The 22,179-nt window shown below is 38.6% G+C and overlaps 1 protein-coding gene across 1 annotated transcript in view; it reads right to left on the bottom strand.

Annotated features, from left to right (window-relative positions):
- Positions 1–22,179, bottom strand: part of LOC105304087 (zinc finger protein 26) — an 86,112-nt gene that overhangs the window by 27,455 nt on the left and 36,478 nt on the right. Inside the window, 1 exon segment of the mRNA XM_011378016.2 lies at positions 13,383–13,511. Within this exon segment, the coding sequence (XP_011376318.2) occupies positions 13,383–13,511 (129 nt within the window).

Genomic DNA, 22,179 nt, shown 5'->3' with positions numbered 1-22,179 from the left:
CATACCTGCAGACAGTGACACACAAACACACAGTTTTATACCAGGGACAGGGAGTCACAATCGTGCACAACTACACACACACACACACACACACGGTGACACACAAGAATCACACGCTGTCACATCCGTAGCCTCTTATACGTGGTAACACAGTCTCCCCAACGACGCCTGCCTGACCATTCTACCCTAAGCCGATCCCTGACCGCTGGCTCTAGCGCCCAGCCAGGCCTAACTCACCCCCGGGTGCCGCGGGCTCCGAAGACCCGCCCAGCGACCTGACCTGTGACGTCGCCTCCCAGAAACCCCAGCGGGGCGGACAGGGGCGGGGACTGAGGCGCGCGGCATCCCGAGCTCTGTTGGGGGAACATCCAGCTGCAAGGTCCTGGACGAGCTACTCAGCTTTTCCTTTCGACTCCGCGAACCACCAGCCCCAGAAGGCCTTGCGCCGCGGCTTTCCCAGAGGGCCCGCAAGGCTCGCTTTCGTGTTAGCATTACAAGCAGCCGCGGCCTTAGGAGCAGGTACCGGGAGAGCTACGTGCGACCCTGGGCGATCCTAGTCACTCAAATGACCTTGAGCGACTGTGAGGAAATGGTGAAGCGGTGCGCATTCGTAACCGTATGCTTAGGTGTGGCGGTTTGTGTGTGACTGTCGCTGCACACTTTGGGCTTGCGCACCAGGGACGACGGGTTCTGTCAGTGCAGTGAGTTTCTGTATTTTAAATCACGTCCTGTGATTGGAGGTCGTTGTGTGACAGATTGTGGATCTGTCGCGCAGAGAATGTGCAAGTGGTTGTGGGTGTGTGAGCGGGACTGCGGCTGACTTAGGGCGTGACCGTTTCTGTAACTGTTGTTATCCCAGAGGTCTCAAGAGTTTACCTGTGACATGCAGTGAAACTTTGTTTCTAGTCTTGCCTTTAGGGTTGAGACCGTGGGAGAAGTCTTTGTGTGTCTGTGTGTGTGTGTGTGTGTGTGTGTGTGTGTGTGTATGAGTGACTGCGTCCAGACTAAGTGTTCTCCCTCACTCACCTCATCCTCACCCATCCCCAACTCCAGCCATGGGCCAGGTCACTGTTATCTTCTTTTTTATATCCTTTCTGTACTTGCACCTGATGTGATGTAGGCACAGAAGGGCAATTGGATTCCATTTGTAGTAAGATGTTCATTTGCACCAAGACCATTTATAATGTAGCCAGTAGCTCTGGATTTTCCCTTGCTGCTCCTTACACCTTTTCGCTTTACAACTTCAATTAGGGCCCAGATTTAAGAAAACTGCCCACAGTCAGGAGGACAGATGTGAGTCCCTAAGTGATGTTAGAGAAAACCAGAGCTGAACAGTAGATGAAGTGATTAAAATAAATAAAAAGATTTTATTCAGGAACTATTTCAGTTAGGGAAGAGAGACTTCATATAGAACTGGGCCCAATTCCAAATGCAACAAAAACAAATGGGAATTTATAGGCAAGGAGCAGGTGTGTGTGGGGGGCGGGGCATGTCAGTAGATGGAAAATTATTAAGAAGAGACATCAGGGGGGAATTCTTGCTAGACTGACCAACAAGATTCTTGCTGAGGGGAGGCCAGGATGATCATAAACCACCTGAGTGGATAAGAAATTTAATTAGATATTGTGATCACATATTCAGAACTCCGGCTAAACCGACTTGACAGAATTCTTGCTAAAACAGGGTGATGCAAAGGCAAACGCTGAAGCTAAAAGGTTAAAGGCAGGTTGGGAAGAGTGTTCAGAGGAGCCCAGCTAAAGTTTGGTCAAGAAGAGTCTTTGCCAGTGACAGTTCTGAACAACGCAGCATTCTTCCCCATCCCAATCTCTGGAAGATCTGGAAAGTGCACCCAAGTCAAGATCTTGGTAAACAGGGATATGTGGAAGCAAGGGGGAAGTTCTTGAAACAAGAACCCATCCTTGGAGAGTAATCTCTCCAATCCCCTCCCCACAAAGAGCCCTCTGGCTGAAGCCAGAGTCATGGACAAAGAGAGTCTGGCTACTAGGGCTGAACTGATTTTCTTTTTACTCTGTGAAATTGGGCATTGTTACTTTCAGAAGAAAGCAAGCAATTGTTTTTTTAAGGCTCTACAAACATTTTATAGTTGGGTTGCTTTATGGGAAAATTTACCAGTTAAATATTATTTGGATGATAATTATGCTTTGGTAATGACAAACATATTAAACAGCTCTTCCCTGGACTTGATTATCATGCAGGTTAGAGATCATCTTAGACATTTCATACTAAAATGCTAAATATTTAAGATATTCCATTCTTGACTGGCAAGGTTTACCTTCAGAGAAACTTTATATATGTACGACTATCTCTTCATATGTCAATAATTGATCATAGGAAGACTTTTTGTCCTTTATTTATTTTTCTTATCTCAGACCACCAAATTCAACACTGGTTTGACTCAGTCATGTCCAGTAGAGTAGGGCATTGGTCTTCAAAGTATGCCCACTAAGTAAGTAGTTATACTGCAAAAAAGAAAAGAGGTAGGACTGTCCATCAGAGCCAAGAAAGCAGAACTACACTGGGAATTTCAAACAGGAGACTAATTACAGGAAGTTAATTACATAATATTGAAGGAATGAAACAAAAAGGAGGATACTTCAGGAAGCAGCTAAATGCCCTGGAGCTTGGAGAAAAAGGGTAGGAGGTGGGTTTACTAGAATCTAAGATCTCTGAAGAATCTCGGGCTGGCTATTAATGGGGCTAGGTGGTCTAGTGCTGGTAAAACAGAGTCTGCAGGCCAGCTGTAGCCCTCTGTTGCTAGAGAGATGCTGAAAAACTGGAAAATAGAAGCAAGTTTTTTCTCCCTTCCTGCCTTCCAATTTCCCTTTAATTCCTCCTTTGGCAAACTAAAACAGTATGCCAGCTAGCAAGGGAGACTGCAGAATACCTTTGTCAGAGTGCCACACCAAGCATCACAGAATAAAAGCATACTTGGAGCTGAAACAATGACAGGGAAACGATCACCACACAATCCTTTTTGTTTTTTAATAGGTTTATAGGATATTTTCCATTTACTTTTTTTTTGTATTTACGTTGTACAATTCAATGAGATTTTTTTTTCAGTTATAGTCAGCATGCAATAATATACCAGTTTCAGTTGTATAGCATAGTGATCAGAGATCCACATAACTTACAAAGTGATCACCCCACTAAATCTAGTACCCTTCTTCTCCCTAACATATTTATTACATTATTAACCATCTTTCCCAGGCTACACTCTACATCTCCATGTCTATTCTGCCACTATCCATTTGTACCTCTTAATCCCTTTGCCTGTTTTTGTCTTCCCATTCACCCTCCCACGTAGTATCCCTAAAAATATTCTCTGTATCTATGAGTTTATTTCTGCTTTTGTTGTTGTTGTTGATTTTGTTCTTTAGATTCCACATGTACGTAAAATCATGCAATATTGGTCTTTATTTGACCCATTTCATTCAGCGTAATACCTTCTAGATCCATCAAAGCAATACCTTTTTTCATTCCCTCCTTTTAGTCTGTGTGTCTTTTAATCTGAAGTGAGTCTCTTGTGGGCAGCAAAAGTAGGGGTCTTGTTTTCTTATCCATTCAGCCACTCACTCTGTCTTTTGGTTGGAGCACATAATTCTTTTCCATTTGAGGTACTTTTTGATGGGAATGTAGTTATTACCATTCTTTATTCCTGTTTTTGATACATGTTTTTTCTTCTTAAAGAAGTCCCTCCAACATTTTCTGTAATACTGGCTTGGTGATGATAAATTCCCTTAGCTTATTTTTGTCTGGGAAGCTCTTTATCTGTCCTTCAACTCTCAATGATAGCTTTGCTCAGGATGGGAGACCACCTAGGAATACCAGGTGCTGTAGGCATTAAAAAAAAAAAATTATATATATCTAAGGTAAATGACAGCTTTGCTGGATAAAATATTCTTGGTTGTATATTCTGGGTCTTCATCATGTTGAATATTTTGTGCAGGCCCCTCTGTCCTGCATAGTTTCTTTTGAGAAATCAGCTGCCAGTCTATGGGTGCTCCCTTGTAGGTAAGTAACTGCTTTTCTCTTGCTGCTTTTAAGATTCTCTCTTTGTATTTAACCTTGGACATTTTAATTATGATGGGTCTTGGTTTAGGCCTCTTTGGGTTCTTGGTTTTGAGGACTCTCTGAGCTTCTTGGAGTTTTATGTCTATTTCCTTTACCAGGTTAGGAAAGTTTTCCATCATTATTTCTTCAAATAGCTCTTCGACATCTTGTTTTCTTTCCAGTAGCATATGACATGGATATTTTTACATTTAATAGTGTCCCATAGGCTCTTTAAATTGTTTTTACAGTCTTGGCTTCTTTTTTCTTGCCATTCCGATGGAGTGTCCTTGGCTTTCCCATTCTTTATATAGGTCATTTGATTCTCTTCTTTATTCATTCTGTTTGTTCCATTTAATATACTTCTCATCTCAGATAATGTGTTCTTCATTTCTGACTGGTTCCCTTTTATAATTTCCATTTCCATTTTTGTGTTTTTTATCTCTTTGTCAAAGTTCTCACTGAATTCATTTACACTTCCCCTAAGTTCATTGAGTATCTTTATAACCAGTGTTTTGAAGTCTGCATCTGTTAGATTGCTTGACTCCAGTATTTCTGGGTCTCTGTTTTCTTTCATATGGTTTCTGCTTCTTTGTCCTCCCATTTTGGCTGCCTTTCTGTGTCTGTTTCTACGTACTAAGCAGTACTCTTAAGTCTCCCGGTCTCATTTGTGTGGCTTTCTGAAGTAGGTGTCCAGTGGCACAGTCCTGAGAGGGGTTCAGCTACAAGCCAAGTTTAGCCCCAGCCTGTTAAGATTCAGCAAGCAATCCACAGATGCTGTGCCTACAGTTGCCTCAAAAGGCCGCGCCAGAAACCGAGGCCAGCTGCCACCAGTGTGAGTCTAGGCACTGCTCAGCAAGGAGCACCTGACTAAGCAAGGACACACCTAGATGTGTCTTAGGTGGGTCCACAAGTTGGGGGAGGTAGAGTTTCAGTAAATCCTCTGGGCAAAGCAACCTGTGTTATCCAGTTTGATGATGTCTCTGCGATGGTGGCACTCAGTCTTCGCACTAGGAGGGGGGAGTGCTCAACAGGGAACAATGGATACCGCCAGCACTACTGTACTGAGCAAGTCTCGCCTCAGCCCTCACTCTGACAACTCAGTGTCCCCCTGTAAGTCCTGGCGCCCACTGCCCAGCCACTGGTGCTCAGAGCGAGCAGGTCTGTCACTGCGAAAGTCCGCTCGCGGACACAGCCCCTTTAAGAGGTGTCTGCCACTGCCAGTGCGATGGCCTCTGTCCCACTCAGCCGCTGGAGACAGGGTAGCCCCATGTCCTCGCTCTGTCCTACCTTTTGCTGTTGCAGGGTGATTTCTTAGGTTTCTCCCTAGTTGTATGGCTTGTTTATCTAGATCCTAGGTGATTTTCCTTGCTGTTTGCTCTTTGTTTCTGTCACAACTTTGATTTGGTCGCCAGAGGGATGGACAGAGTCTCTATCATCTATGCCATTTTTTTTTCTCTCTAGCACACAGCCTTCTTAAATTTGCTGGAAAGTAAATTCTTATACTTTTCCAAGTTCTTTTTTTCTTCCCCAAAACTTTTCTTCACAATGTTACCATGTTCTTATAAAAAATGACAAAAAATGGTGCATATCTAGTAATGGTATCTTAATAACAAAGCAATACAAATTCTGAAATAACTTAATATGGAGTACTAATCTAGTTTAATATGGAGTTACTTGGATGAATTCATATTGTTACCTATTCTGTTGTAATTTATATGATATATGTTTTCCCAACTTTGTTACTATCTAATGTAAATATTTCATGGTGAACTACTTATTGCCCCCATGACTTCATGGTGTGAGTCATGGTATTTAATAAACTATTATGTACATTAGTTATTTTTTTTAATTGAAGTAGAGTTGACATATAACATTATATTAATTTTAGGTATACAACATAATGATTAAATATTTGAATATATTGCAAAATGACCACCACAATAAGTCTAGTTAACATCTATCATCATACAGTTATAAAAAATTTTTTTCTTATGATGAGAACACTTTAACAAAATTTAAATGTGTAATACAGTATTATTAACTATAGTCAGCATGCTGTACCTTATATCCCCAGGACTTATTTCTTTTATAACTTGAAGTTTGTACCTTTTGACCCCCTTCATTTTTTCCACACCCTCACCTCACCCCTGGCAACCATCAGTCTATTCTCTGTATCTATGAGCTTGGTTTCATAAGTTATTTAATATTTGAAGGCAGCAGTTTTTGTCTGAATTGAGAATGAAGTAAAGATGAGAGTGAAGAAACCAAGAATGATTTCTTAGTTATTTTAATTCACCACCCATATTCTGTGCACTAGAATGTTTTTCTATAACTCTGCTTAGAGAAGGATAAAAGCACAATTTGACCAGGGCTACTTGGCACTGCTTATTGAGTCATTTGGAAAGAATCCATACTCTAATATTAATGATTGTGCAGAAACTCTCCACACCAGTTTGCGAATTTCAAATACAGATAAATACAAAACCTGTGCCTAATTTCTGGGAAAGAGAATTTAGACTTAATGGGTAACTTCCAAGATTCAAGAACTGTGTATTTTCTTTTGTAAATGTTATTTGTTCCTCACGATACTACAAATAAATATACTTAACCAATTTTACAGTTGTGGGAATTGGGACTCAGAGGTGTAACAACTTACAAAAGTTCAGATAACTGGTATGCGACAGGAGTCAACTTTATTCTCTTTAACATATATATCTGTGATGGTGCACCTTGATACATCATTTACTAAGCTTCATCTTCCTTAATCAGAGCAGTGATCTTTCAGATATTTGGCTACGTCCCCCATGAAACAACTTTGAAAACTAACATACCCCCTTTTACATTTTTAAGTTGACACCTACAGTATTTTCTTCATATTTCAACTTTAAATAATGCAAAGATATTTCTAGCATGTTTTCAGTACTGTCATTCATTAATCATACACAAGCAAGCTCTCTTTTGAACATTTAGTAATTTTGCACTTAACCTTTTTCTTGAAAGCATTTCTATTCCATTTTCATTTTCTCGAAATCATTTCTATTCCATTTTCACTGATTTTCATTTTAATGTAACAATTGCTCATCCTTATATTTTTTATTAATTTACTTTGTTTTACTTCTCTGCAACAAAAATGAAATTTTAATTTTTTTCTGATTCAATTTTTTCTGTGATTCAATTACTATTATTAGTACCTAGTTGATCAAAATAATAAATGTATTTAATATTTTAATAATTATTAAACATACAAAGGGCCATGATTTGGCCCTCTTTTGGCCAAACCCTTTTCTTCCTGGTGAGAAGTCCATATGCAAAAAGACAAGCTGTCCAGAGCTCATAACCCCCTTTAGACCACGCTCTGGGTATTTGAATCCCTAGAATTCCCCACTCAGATGGCTTCATGTCTGCTTCCAGAGCCTGTACCTCTTCTGTGTTCAAAGCTTCTTCTCATGATCTGTCCTCCAAAAAGTGAATGTGCAGCCTGTGAGCACAAGGCAGCTAAGTGGAAACTTTTGGCAAGACTAGACAGAGCTTAGATATGCAAGCTTCAAGACCCCTTATAGTGTGGGAAAAGGATGGAGGTGGGAAAAGAAGAGGGCTGGCTAGGGGCCTCCACTTGTACTGTTGACTCAGGTCTCTAAATGTCTGTGGCGGGTTTGCTTGTATACAATCTATTTTGGAGAGCACTGGTCTTGTTAAGATATGATGGTGGTTTGAGTTAGAGTAGTAAATGTTAGAGGCAATAAGAAACGTCAAATTAGGGTAAAACTAACAGGAGCGACTGATGCTTGGATGTGAATATGAAGGAGAGATGTTAAATATAATGCCTAATTTTTATTCTTGAATATTTGGATGAATGGTAGTGTCATTTACCAAGATAGAAAATAGTATGTAGCAACTATATAGAATGGGGATATGGAGATCATATTAAGTTTGAGATGCTTATTAGATATCAAAGAGGTAATATCAAGTAGGCATTTGGATATATGTGTGTGGAGCTCAGTGGAAAGGTTGGTAACTAGAGTAAGAATTTGGGAATTTCAGTTAAGATGCTATTAGCTGGAAGTTATATAAAGCCCAACTGAAACTTTTATAATAAAGGTATTTATTTCTCCACTTGGCAAGAAATTCAGATGGTTTAGCAGCTGAGCAGTTATATCAAATGCATTTTATATCATTTGTTTTCAGAAACAATGAACTCTAATGAGTAGGTTTGCCTATCACAGTGGTATGCATTAGCAATTCTGGAACTACTTAATATTCATTGTAAGAATGAACAAATGAGTATGAAATACTATGAAAATACTCTCAAAAATGGGAACAAAGCTCATTGTCAGAAAGAGAGTTACAGATATAGAAAGAAGGAAAGTTAGAATAAACCCTGTGGTGTTGGATTGAAATTGGATATGAACTAATATATTTTTTAGGCAGACAGATGAATATGTGTTTATATGGGCATACATATACATATTCTAGCTCTCTCAGCAGAGATAGCCTAAAAGCAATGACTATACCTGTCACCTAGGTCTTATTCTCCACTAAAAGCAACCACGGTTTCTTGGCAAAATGGATAATTCCAAGGTTGGTACTGAGAAAGTATAAAATGAGCCTTTAATATTTTGCTCTGTCAAGAAACTAAAGAGATGCTCAATGAATGATGGAGACATTGCAAAGAGACGGGAGCCAACTTGAGGGGGCTCCTACTGGCCAAATTTAGGAAATTTTCGGTTAAAAGTTATAAAAAGGATATATAGTTTTCATATCCCACAGTCACCCAATTCACCACTCAGAGGTAACTTATCAGCTAGGATTCCATCAAGATACCAGAATTCTCAATTTCTCCCCTCTCTTTTATCTTCCAAATCTTGTGTGTCTCTCTGCCACTCTAACAAAGAGTCATGTGAAAGAGAGGATTCTAAGAAATATAGCTAACTCACAGCTGCTCCTGTGAGAACATAGTAAACAGACAGTCCATTTCACAACAAATGTTACCTGTTTCTTGAGTTTCCTTCCAAATATTTATTCAAATATATACCTGTATTCTTTTCTTAATGGCAGCATATGATAACATACCGTTCTACTCTGATTTCTTTATTTACTGTCATGTTAATGAATATTCTATTTCTATAGAGTTGATGCCATTCTTTTTAATTGATGCGTATTATCTTATTGAATGGGTGTACCGTAATTTACCTTATTTATTCCCTATTAATGAAAATTTAAATTGTCCCCAACTTTTTGCTATTACAAACAATACAGTGAAGACCCTATTCATACATTATTTCAACTCATGCAAATATACCTTTAGGATAAATTTCCAAAAAGAAAATTTTTGGACTAAATGTAATATTTATTTGCAATGTTTATAAACATTGTTGAATTGATTAAAGCTGTAACAATTTATATTGTCACTGGCAAAATATGAAAGTGTTTGCATCCCCATACCTTTCAGAATGTTAGTAAACTTATGAACATGGTATGCCTTTGCATTTATTCAAGTCTTTTCTGCCTCTCAGCATCTTTTAAATATTTTTATATTAATCTTGCACATTTCTTATAAGTTTATTCTTGAGGTTTGTTTTTATTTTTATTTTCATCTTTTTATTGTTTTTGTTTTTATTACAAGTAGCAACAAAAAAAGGGAGAGTAATAAAAGTGAGTTCAGAAAGATAATAGGGCAGGCCAGATCATGTAAGACTTTGCAGGTCATTATAAGGAATTTAGACTTAACTCTAAATGAGATCGGAAGTCATTGGCGGATTTTGAACAAAGGAATTAGCTGATGGGACTTACGTTGTAGCACGGTCACACTGGCTGCTTTGCTAAGACTATGCTGACATGGGGCAAAGGAAGAAGCATGGACACTAGTTAGAAGGCTATTGCAGTGATCCATGCAAAAATAATGGTGTTCTAGACCACAGTGGTGGTAATTGATATGGTGAAATGTGGTCAAATTCTGGATATATTTTAATTAGACGGTAAAGCTGTCATGATTTTCTCATGGACCAGATATAAGTTGAGAGAGAAAAGGAGGAGTCAAGACTTTGACTTGAGCAACTGGAAAAAATGAAATTGTCATTTACTGACGTGGATAGGACTGTTGGAATTTTGGAGTTAATAACAGAAATGTAGATTTCAACATTTTAACTTATGGATCCATTTAAAGGGTTGGCTCTATCAATTCTAAAATTCATGTGAGAGATCTAAACTAGAATTTTAAATATGGGAGTTTAAGCATTGGCTAAATAAACCAACAACTGAGTTTAAAAAGAAAGAAGATGCTCATGGGCAGTATAGTGAGTCACTCTGACATTTAAAATTCACCTAGATAAGGGAGACTAGCAAAAGAGGCTGAGAAAGAGTAACCAGAGAGGTAAGAAAAAGATTAGGTGAGTATGCGACCCTAAAACCCAAGTGGGAAATGCAACCCAAGGAAGAGAGTGACTGACTACGTCAAATGACATTGATAGATCAAGTAAGATAAGGGTTGAGAATCATTTGTTGAATTTAGAAACATTGAGGTCATTTGTGACCTCGAAAGTGGTTTTAGAAGCTTGATGAGGACAATACCTGATTAGAGTAGGTTTAAGACATAATATGAAGAGATTGTAAGCAAGTAAAATTTTGCTGGAAAGAGCCAGAAAGAAATAGAGCAATAGTTGAAATGACAAGTTAAAAGAGGCGTTAAAAAAAAAAAAATGGAAAAGAGAATTAGTACCATCCTTATATTCTAATTCAGTTGAGCAGAAATTTGATGATCAGTCTTATTCCTTTTCCATATTTTCTGGGTACTGTGTGCCATTTTAATTCATATGTAAAAGTCTACTTTTATACCTAGAATGTTTCTGTGGTTTGAATCTTGAAATACTGTTTTTCATTTCCATTAGTTTGAGTTTCTCCTTTGGTACTTCACATATGCCTATGTTGGGTCTCCTTTGTATATTTTTCATAGCTATAATTTTGTCTAATCCATTAAATATGTTCACATTTCCATTTCATTTTGTTTAATTTCTTGAACACGACATCCATGCCCCTTACTGTGCTTCTGATACTGTGAAGTTCCTTTTTCTCTGTTTTGAAAATGGTCCTCATTTCTATTTTTCCTTTCTATTTGACTCTAAGCTCTGTCCACCTTTAAAAAATTTTTTTATATATATATGCATATATATATATTTATCAATTATAGTTGACATATAATATTATATTAGTTTCAGGTGTACAACACAGTGATTGGGCATTTATATAACTTACGAAGTGATCACCCCAATAAATCTAGTACCCATCTGACACCATATGTATTATTTATTGCAATACTACTGACTATATTCCGTATGCTATGCTCTATACATCCTCATGACCATTTTGTAACTATGAATTTGGACTGTTTAATCCCTTCTCCCTTGACCCTTCCCCATATACCCTAATTTGGCAACCATCAAAATGCTCTGTATCTACGCGCTTGTTTCTGTTGTTTGTTTATCCAGTTCTCTAGATTCTTCGTAAAAGTGAAATCATATGACATTTGTCTTTCTCTGACTTACTCTACTCAGCACCCTCTGAGTACATACATGTTATGGCAGATGATCAGATTTCATTCTTTTTTATGACTGAATAATATTACATTGTATATGTGTACCAACTCTTCTTTATCCCATTGTCTATCATTGGGTATTTAGGTTGCATCTATATCTTGGCCATTGTATGTGAAATGTCCATATTTGTCTCTTGTTATAGCCTTTGTTTTAAAGTCTATTTTGTCTGGTATTAGTATTGCTACCCCAGCTTTTTTGTTTGTTTCAATTTTCATGAAATGTCTTTTTCTGTTCCATTACTTTCAGTCTTTGTGTGTCTTTTGATCTGAAGTGAGTCTCTTGTAGGCAGCATATATAAGGATATTAATTTCTTATCCATTCAGCTGCCCTATGTCTTTTGATTGGAGCATTTAATACATTTACATTAAAACTAATTGTTAATAGATATGTAATTATTGCCATTTTATTATTCATATTTTTTATCTTTTTTCTTTTTTTTTTCTTATTCTTAAAGAAGTCTCTACACCATTTCCTGTAATACTGGCTTGGTGTTGACGAACTTTTAGCTTTTTCTTGTCTGGGAAACTCTATCTGTCATTAGATTCTAAATGGTAGCTTTGCTGGGTGGAGTAATCTTGAAGTAGGTCTTTGCTTTTCATCACTTTGAATATTTTTTGCCAATCCCTTTGACCTGCAAAGTTTCTGTTGAGAAATTAACTGACAGTCTTATGGGAGCTCCCTTGTAGGTAACTAATTGTATTTCTCTTGCTGCTTTTAAGATTCTCTTTGTCATTAACATTTGGCATTTTAATTATGGTGTGTCTTGGTGTAGGCCTCTTTGGGTTCCTCTTTTTTGAGACTCTCTGAGCTTCCTGGGGTTTATGTCTATTTCCTTCACCAGGTTAGGGAAGTTTTCCATCATTGTTTCTTTAAATAGGTTTTTAATTTCTTGCTCTCTCTGTTTGCATTCTGGTACCCCTATAATGCAAATGTTGGACACTTGATGTTGTCCAAGAGGCCCTTTAAACTTTTGTCATTTGGGGGGATTCTTTTTTCTTTTTTATGTTCCGATGGATATTTTTGCTACCTTATCTTCCAAATTGCTAGTTTGTGTGTCTGCTTCATCTAATCTATTGTAGATTCCCTCTATTTTTTAGTTTAGTTTAATTCTTTATTTCTGATTTTTTTTTTGTAGTTTCTATCTCCCTTTTTTATGTTTCCTACCTCTTCATTGAAGTTCTCATTGAGATCATTGAGCATCCTTATAACCAATGTTTTGAAGTCTGCATCTGGTAGATTGCTTGTCTCCATCTTGTTGAGTTCTTTTTCTGGATATTTGTTCTGTTCTTTCATATGGGACATGTTTCTTTGTCTCCCCATTTTCACTGCCTCCCTGTGTTTGGTTCTATGTATTAGGTAGAGCTGAGATATCTCCTGGTCTTAGTAGAGTGTGTCTTAGTATGTATCCTATGCGGCCCAATGGCGCAGTCTCCCTGGTCATCTAAACTTGGTTCTCCAGATTTGTATACGTTGTGTGGGTTGTGTGTGCCCTCCTGTTGTAATTGAGGCCTGGTTGCTATTTGCATGTCAATGGGAGGGATTGATTGTGAGGACTGGCCATGACTATAGTGGAGGAGCTATTGTGCAGGGGCTGACCCTACAAAGCAGGATTCACTTTAGCAGGGCTCTTGTGCCTGCCCAGTCTGCCCTTTGGGTGTGTCATTTGTGCAGGCAACTAGGTGGTGTCTGGCTCGGTCCAAAGCAGCCACCGGGCATGCCTACCCTGGGGCCACTTGGAGGGGCCCCACTGCAGGCCAAGTTCAGCCACCACCTGCGCCCTTCCTAGGCCACCTGGCATGAGCCACAAAGCAATCTGCTGATAGCCACCACCTGTGATAGGCTTGGAGGTGCCTAGGAGAAGAAAAGCCGTGAAAAGAGGCCAGCTGCACTAGGACAGGGCTTAGGTATGCTCAGCAAGAGGTACGGGGCATACAAAGATCAGATGCTACTTGCTTGGGGTTTGTGAACCTTTGAGAGGTTTTAGGAAAGTCTCCAACATGAGCCGAGATAGGCCATTTGTATGGAAAAGCCGCTGGAAGAGGCTTCGATGGGTCTGCAAGTTGGGTGAGGTGGGGTCTCAGGGAATCACCAGGGTAGAGTGACCAGTGTTAGCCAGGATGGAGCTCAGATATGGCTCTCACCTAAGACTGGATGCTGGGACGGGGGAGGGCTCAACAAAAATACAATGCCCTCTGCCAGCACTTCTGTTTGGAAGAAAGCTGCCCCTCCAGCCCTTATCCTGAAGCCAGACAATTCAGTTCCTTCCCCTATGTCCCTGGCACCTTTTCAGCTGCTGCCCCATGCTAGAGCTCAGAGCAAATATGTCCGTCAGAGAGTAAGTTCATGTGCAGGTCCTTTAAAAGGCACATCTGGGATTCTCACAGTTCTTCATCTCACTCAGCCACAATCTTTGCTGGTTTTCACAGCCAGAAATCATGGGGATTTCTTTTCCTAGCACTAGAAACCTTGGTTTGAGAGCCCATCCCAATGTGCGGCCAGAACCCCAAGCTTCTCCAGGGAAAAGTCAGTAGCCATGATATCCCTCCTGATTCTCAACCACCACATGTGGCTATGGGACCAGCCCATTTCACATTCCTGCCTCTCCTACCGGTCTCATGTGGCTTCTTTATATGTACTTAGTTGTAGGACCTCTGTTCATCTATACTTCAAGCTATTCTCATTGATGGTTGTTCTGTAGATTAGTTGTAATTTTGATGTAGTTGTGAGAGGAGGCCAACATACTATTTACTTACTCTGCTATCTTGACCAGGACTCTTGTTCACCTTCTATATCTTATTGCTGTTCTATCATATTATCTATGAGATCTTGTATCTATGCTTTTTACTCATTTTGTAGAAAAAAAATTGCTTTATTTTTTTAAAATCACAGAGATATGTCGTCATAATTTTCATCTTCACTAAATTATTTTTAGTATGTATGGTTTCTTTCTAATCATTTGTTTTTCCTGTTCCTTTTCTCCTCTCTTTTCTTGTCATCTTACTAGTTGTACTATGCTGTTTCCTTTTTATGATTACTCATCTTTGAATGAAATGAGTTTTTCCTGGATCAGCTCTTTGAACGAGGTCTGTATTTCAGATAAGCAGGAATTCTTACAAGCATGTATGTGTGAGAAGAAAGAGAGGGGGAGAGATTGGGGGAAACTGAGTACTGTTTTAACCTTCACTTCTCCACAGCTAAAGAGAAGTGGTTGTTATAGGGCTGTTAACACTGAAAAGACTTCTTTCAATGCCTCACCAGGAGATGATCATTTTCACATCTTATTACGTTTTGGGGTTTTTGTTCATCCCTGCTTATCCTTTTTCTTCTTAATGCCAGATTGATTCAGGAAAATCTATACACTGTACTGTTTCAAACAAGAGATTCCTGATTTTTGCCTTTTAATATATACTATTTTGAGAACTGTACTACCACCATTTTTTTGAGATCTGTAGTGATGAATATTTTCCTGTCTTATCCATTTATTTATTTATTCAATTATTTATTTACATCAGTATGGACTTTTGGAATCTTACTTTATTCAATGGGTTTTAATCCATGACTAGCACTATTTATTTTGATGCTCAAATTGTCCCAATTTTGGCCCAAAGGAGCCACTTCAGTTTGACTACAGTGACCCTTTTGACAGGCCCGCATCACTTTTATAAAAGTTTAATTGATATAATTTACTTATACAGTTAATTTAAAATGTACAATCAGTTGTTTTTAGTATATTCACACAATTCTTCAGCCATAACCACTATCAAATTCCAGAACATTTTCATCTCCCTGAAAAGAAACCCCATACACATTAGCAGTCACTCCCCAATCAAGCTTCCTTTCAGACCCCGGCAACCACTAATCGACTTTCTGCCTCTATGGATTTGTCTATTCTTGATATTTCATAAAATTGGTATGCAATATGTGGCCTTTTGTATCTGGCTTGTTTCACTCAGCATAACATTTTCAATTTCTGTTCATGTTGTAATATGTATCAGTACTTTATTCTTTTTTATGGCTTAATAATGTTTTATCATATGGCTATACCACATTTTATTTATCCACTTATCAGTTGATAAACAAAGTTTGAGATGACAAGTATATTCAGATGCCTCAAGGGTGGCCGGGGAATATGTCTTTTTGGAGGTGAAAGTAAACTCAGCTGAGGAGATGTTGAAAGAAGCACTGAACAGACATATTAGCTAAATCTATAATATCAAAATATTTACTGGTCGCTGATTGAGTAGAGTCAGTGATTTCAATAATACTGGATATGAAAGCCTTAATGAGTGTAACCACAGCCATTTTAAGTTGTTATTTTAAATTTTAAACCATAGTAAGTTGTTTTCATTTGTTTTATAATCTGTGAGGGCTCATTTATTCTTTCCAAGTTTAAGAACAGGCCAAATTTGTCTTTTAAATGGAGAAACTGTGGGGATAATCACCCCTTCTCTAAATAGGTTTTATATGACATGTTTCAATCCTTGAAAGCCCTGTTTTAATTTACACTGGGCAGTATTAACTATTTTAACTGAAGAATAACAGCTTTTCAAGCCAACTTATAAGTGTTAAAGACTTAATTTTAATTTATTACTCATTGGGTCATAGTGTCTGTGCCCACTATAGTATATTTTAACATAGTGGGTGCTATGGCCACGGGAATTTAGGCAAAGCAATAGCTCCAATAGTTAAGATGAGGCATAAGTATTTGTTTTCTATTTTATGTTCATTAACTCCTTAAAAATTCATCCAATAGTTTATAGGAGAAACCTTGTTTAAATTTAGTGTGATCCCTAGATATAACTCTAATTTGAGCCCCAGTATTAACTCCATGAAGATTAGCCAAATGGTTAATTTTAGCAGATGTTAAAGTTAATTCAGTACCTATGATATAGAAGTACAAAAGCCAGTTAATTATTACCCTTTGTCTTCTTGAGGTATAAATTCTTTTAGTAAAGTTTGGATTTACAGTTGGTTCAAATTCTAAACCTCTCTTTCAGTTTTTGTTTCCTCCCCTGTATCCAAGTTCGTCCTTCTTTCCTTCCTCCCTCCTTCCCTCCCTCCTTCCCTCCCTCTTTCCCTTCCTTAGACACTACACCAAAACCACAATCCACAAATGGTAAACTGGGCCTCATCAAAATTAGAAACTTTTATGTAAAAAAATGAAATGATGAGCAGCTAACAGGAAGAAGATATTTGTGAAACATACATCTGATAAAGGACTTATATCCAGAATTTAGAAAGAACTTTCACAATTATATAAGAGGCAGCCCAACACTCAAATTTAAAAAATGGGCAGTGTATATGAATAGACATTTTCCCAAAGACTATATATCAATGGCTCTTAAATACACAAAAAAATACTCAACAGCAGTAATCATTAGGGAAATGCAAATTAAAACCACAACAAGATACCATTTCATACCCACTAAAATAGGTATAGTAAATGAGACAGAAAATAACAAATGTTGTCAAGAATGTGGATAAATGAGAACCCTCATACATGGGAAGTAAAATCATGAAGCAACCTTGGAAAATAGTTAAATAAAAATAAACAAAATTAGCATATAACCCATCAATGTCATTCCCAAGAAACTGAAAATATGTCTGTACAAAGACTTATACAGGAATGTTGCCTAGGGTTACAAGTGAGAATGGGGGTTAACTGTGGGCATGAAGAATTTTATTGGGGTGATAAAAATGTTCTAAAATTGATTTATGGTGATGGTTGCATCATTTGTAAATTTAGTAAAAATCACTAAATTGTATACTTGAAATGGATGAATTTTATGCTATGTAAAAATATACAATAAAGCTGTTAAAATCTCTTGTGTGCCTCATGTCTGTGTCTCTTTGCTCCACTGACCTTCTCTTTTGTGCCTCATTGCTCTCATCCCTTTCTTCTGTTTTCCACTCTATGTTCCTCTCTCAACATGTCCCTATAACTATGTTATTTTATCTCTATCTCCTATTTGTTTTTTTCCTGCCTCCTTTTTTCAGTGTCCCACTCTCCCTGTGTCACTATCTCTGTCTCTATTTCCTCCCTCTCTGTTTCCCCCATTTATACCTCTCTCTGTCCACTCTCCCTCTCTTTGGATCCCTGTTTCTGTCTCTCTGTGAATCCCTTGATTGTTCTCTGTACCTTGCTCACTCTCTCTCTCTCTCTAGGTGTTTCTTATGTGTTTTATGATATATTTATGTCAGTCACTCATACAGTAGCTTGTCTTGCCCTCCTTGTATCTCAGTATTTTTCTCCCTGCTTCTCTACCTCATTTCCTAGTATTAACAGGCTGTTTATGTCCTCTATGATGTCAGCTAAAACTTATTTTAATAAAATGTCTTCAAGTCAGCCTTAAAAAAGTGTCAGTCCTAATTTATATTAATGAAGGCTTTAGAATTTGATTTGGAGGAATTATTCTCTCTCAAAAAATATTCTTAGCATTGTTTTAATTATTGTATTCCAAGCCCACTGATAACTAAAGTTGCATTAATTAACAAATAACCAAAGCACTCTGTCCCGGCCAGCGGGACAAAACAACGCGGGACGAGGAGGAACCTGTGGAGGATGAAGGCGAGACAGGAGACACAAAGAAATGGAGGCAAGACAGTGTTCTGATCAAGCCTCAAAATTTTATTCAGCAGCAAGAGTATTTATACAGGATTAACAAAGGGGGGCAGGGCTAGCTGGGCGGGAGAGTATCTGCCACAAGCGCACTGGTTCTTAGCTGGTGGGGTGAGGAGTGGTAAGGGTTAGAGGGAGTGGAGGCAAGGGGATATTGTAATTCAAAGCTAGGCTGAATATTCAGGAAGTTAGATGCAGAACAAGGAACCACAGGATGCAGATGAGGCCTCGCCTAGTCACAAGATTCTTTGTTCTTAGTTTTGGCTCCCAACAGCACTCTACATACCTGATTTTCTGATTCATGTATTATACATTTCCCCTCACGTAAATCAAGGAAAATAAACTTCTATGCAGTAAATCAGTGTACAGTCACGTGATGTGTGAAGTCTATGGTAAAATCAAGATACAAAAAGTATCAGAACGCTCACTTGGGATCCCATACTACTTTTGTCTGTTTAGCTACTTATCCCAATAAGATTAGAAGGGCAAGGAGATAGGAAAAATTCACCCAATATTTGTAGGGAAAAGAAGGCAATGCAATGGATAAATAATAATATTCGAAACATTGTGCAGAACAACTGCATAAATGAGAGAAAAATATTCCATTCACAAAAATTAATTTGAGATACCTAACATATCTAGAAGACAATATAAGAAAATATATTCATGCCCTGGAGTTAGGCAAGGATAGAAAAAGCCATAACCATAAAAGAAAATTGTACTATATTGTACTTCAATAGATTAAAAACTTCTGTTCATCTAATGATACAGTTAAAGAAATAATTAGGAAAGCCACAGCCTAGGAGAAAATATTCACAATACACATTTCTTACAAAGGACTTGGAACTAGAATATGTAATAAACTCCTATAGCTAAAAAATCAAACCATCCTAATAAAAATGTGCAAAAGATTTGAACAAACACTTCACAAAGGAAGATGTATGAATGGTCAATAAGGACTTGAAAAACTACTCAACATTATTAATAAACAGGAAGACTAGTTAAAACAACATCACCAGAATGAGTAAAATTTTAAAGATTGGTAATATCAAATATGGAACAACTGTTACATATACATTGTTTATGGTTAGTATAAAGTGGTACAATACATTTGAGAAAAAGGTTGGCAATTTCTTATAAAACTAAACATATGTCCACCCTACCACCCAATTCCACTCATGAGTATTTACTCAAGAGAAATAAAAATAACTTTCACATTAATGGTTAAAGCAGCTTTTTTTCTAACAAGTAAAAAATAAAAATGACCAAATGTTCTTTTACATGTGCATGGTAAACAAATTCTAGCTTATTAATAGAAATGGAATATTACTCAACAGTAAAAGCAATAAACTGCAGATATTAGTGCAACATAAATGAATTATAAAAGCATTAAGCTAAGAGGACAAAGACATTACACAAAAAGTAATGCTGGCTGTTCTGATTAAGATGGTGTTCTAATTAAGATGTATGTAGATGCTGTGTTCGCCTCCTCTCTTGACCTCATGAAAATTATAAGTAAATTAAAGATCAACCATCATTGGGAGTCACCTGAGGTCTGGCTGAACAGAAGTCCAATGACTGAGGGCATACATAAGAGGCCACCTTGAGACTGGTAGAAGGGGCAGAGATGCAAAACAAGTCTGGTCCCACATCTGCATGTGGTGGTTGATAATCAGGAGGGATATCTTGGCTGCAGAGGTCCTCCTGGAGGACTGAGGGGTCTTAGCCCAATACTGGGTTCCCTTGCCCAGGGTTCCAGTGCCAGGAAGAAAGTCCCCACAACCTCAGTGGAGATTGTGGCTGAGAGAGATGGAGAGCTGTGGGAGTCACAAACATTCCTCTTAAAGGGCCCCCATGTGGACTTACTCCATGACGGATTCACTTGCTCTGAGCTCGATCACTAGGACAGCAGCTCGAGGAGCACCAGAACATACAGGAGGAACTGAGTTGTCTGACTTTGGATGATGCCTGAAGGTGGCTTTCTCCTGGACAGAAGTGCTGGCAGAGTTCATTGTTCCTTTGTTGAGCCTTACCCGTCCTGGCATGCTGACACAGGCAGCCACTGAATCTGAGTCTCCATCAACCTGGCTAACACTGGTCACCCTGCTTTGATGATTCCCTGAGACCCTACCCCTCCCAATTTGCAGACCCACCCAAGCCATCTCCAGTTTGTTTGTTTTTTTTTTCCATACAAATGGCTATCTTGGCTCATGCTGCAGACTTTCCTAAAGTTTCTCAAAGGTTCACAAAACCCAAACAAGCAGCATCTGGCCTTGGCATGCCCTGTACTGAGCAGCCCCAAGCCTGGCACTAGCAACAGCCAACCTTGGTTCCTGGGTTGGCCTTTTGAGGCACTTCTAAACCCAGCTTGGGTGGCTGGGCATCTGTGGATTGCCTGGTGACTCTTGCCAGGTGGCTCCGGGAAGTACACAGGCTGCAGCTGGACTTGGCCTGTGGCTGGGCTCCTCTAAGGAGGCCCTTGGGCCAACATGATTGGTGACTGGCTTCAACCAGACCTGGAGCACCAGTCAGGGCTGCATCTAAAGAGGACACACCCAAAGGGCAGACCAGGCAGGCACCAGAGCCCTATTAAAGTAAATCCTGCTTCGTAGGGTAGGCCTCTCACTGGCCAATCCTCACAACCAATCAGCCCGAGGTTCAATCCCTCCCAATGGTGTGCAAACAAGGCTCAACTATAACAGGAAGGCATATGGAATCCCTACAAGTGACTCACCTTGGCACCCAACTCAGGTGACCAGGGAAGACTGCACCACTGGGTATCACAGGATACCTATTACATAAAGTGACTCTACTAAGGCCATGAGACTTAGAAGCCCTACCTAACACATAGAAACAGACACAGGAAGGCAGCCAAAATGGGGAGACAAAGAAACTTGTCCCACATGAAAGAGCAGAATGAAGCTCCAGAAAAATAACTCAACAAAATAGAGGCAAGCAATCTACCAGATGCAGAATTTAAAACACTGATTATAAAGATGCTCAATGAATTTAGAGGAAAAGCAGATGAACTTAGTAAAAATTTCAACAAAGAGATAGAAAATATAAAAATGAAGACAGAAAACAAGAACCAGTTAGAAATAAACAACACAATAACTGAAATGAAGAATACATTAGGAGAAATTGATAGATGAAGCAGAGAATCAAATCAATGATTTGGAAGAGAAGGTAGCAGAAAACACACAATGAGAACAGCAACAAGAAAAAAGAATCCAAAAGAATGAGGATAGTTTAAGGGGCCTATGGGACATCAAGTGTAACAACATTCGCATCATAGGGATGCCAGAAAGAAAAAAGAGAGAGCAAGGAATTGAAAACATATTAAATAAATAATGATTGAAAACTTCCCTAACCTAATGAAGAAAATAGATACACAAGCCCAGGAAGTGCAGAGAGTCCCAAAGAAGATGAATCCAAATGACCCACACCAAGACACATCATAATTAAAATGCCAAGGTTAAATACAAAGAGAGAATCCTAAAAGTAGCAATACAAAAGTAGTTCATTATCTACATGGAAGCTCCCATAAGATTTTTCAGAGGAAACGTTGCAAGCCAGAAGGGATTAGCAGTAAATATTCAAAGTGATGAAAAGAGATGTATACAGGATTGTACTAAACATGGCGGAGTGAGAGACGTCCCTGGATCTCTCCCCTTGAAACAACTATAAGCTGAATATCTAAAACTCGACAAATAACACCAAAACTGCACAACAGCAAGTCTGAGCATGGGATCTGCACATAAGAGCTACCACAAGTAAGAACCCCAGGTGCCGGGCGGTGGACTGGGAAAAATAAAGAAGCTCCCTCTCGCAGCTCCGGATCTCCTTATAGGAGAAGAGGAAGGGGTGAAGGTGCAGTGACTTCCCTGAATAGCCATGCCT

The sequence above is a fragment of the Pteropus vampyrus genome, unplaced genomic scaffold (assembly GCF_000151845.1).
Source record: "Pteropus vampyrus isolate Shadow unplaced genomic scaffold, Pvam_2.0 Scaffold328, whole genome shotgun sequence".
In the NCBI taxonomy this organism is placed as follows: Eukaryota; Metazoa; Chordata; class Mammalia; order Chiroptera; family Pteropodidae; genus Pteropus; species Pteropus vampyrus.
Note: the sequence above shows the minus strand (reverse complement) of the source record. Positions and strands in the feature narration are given on the sequence as shown.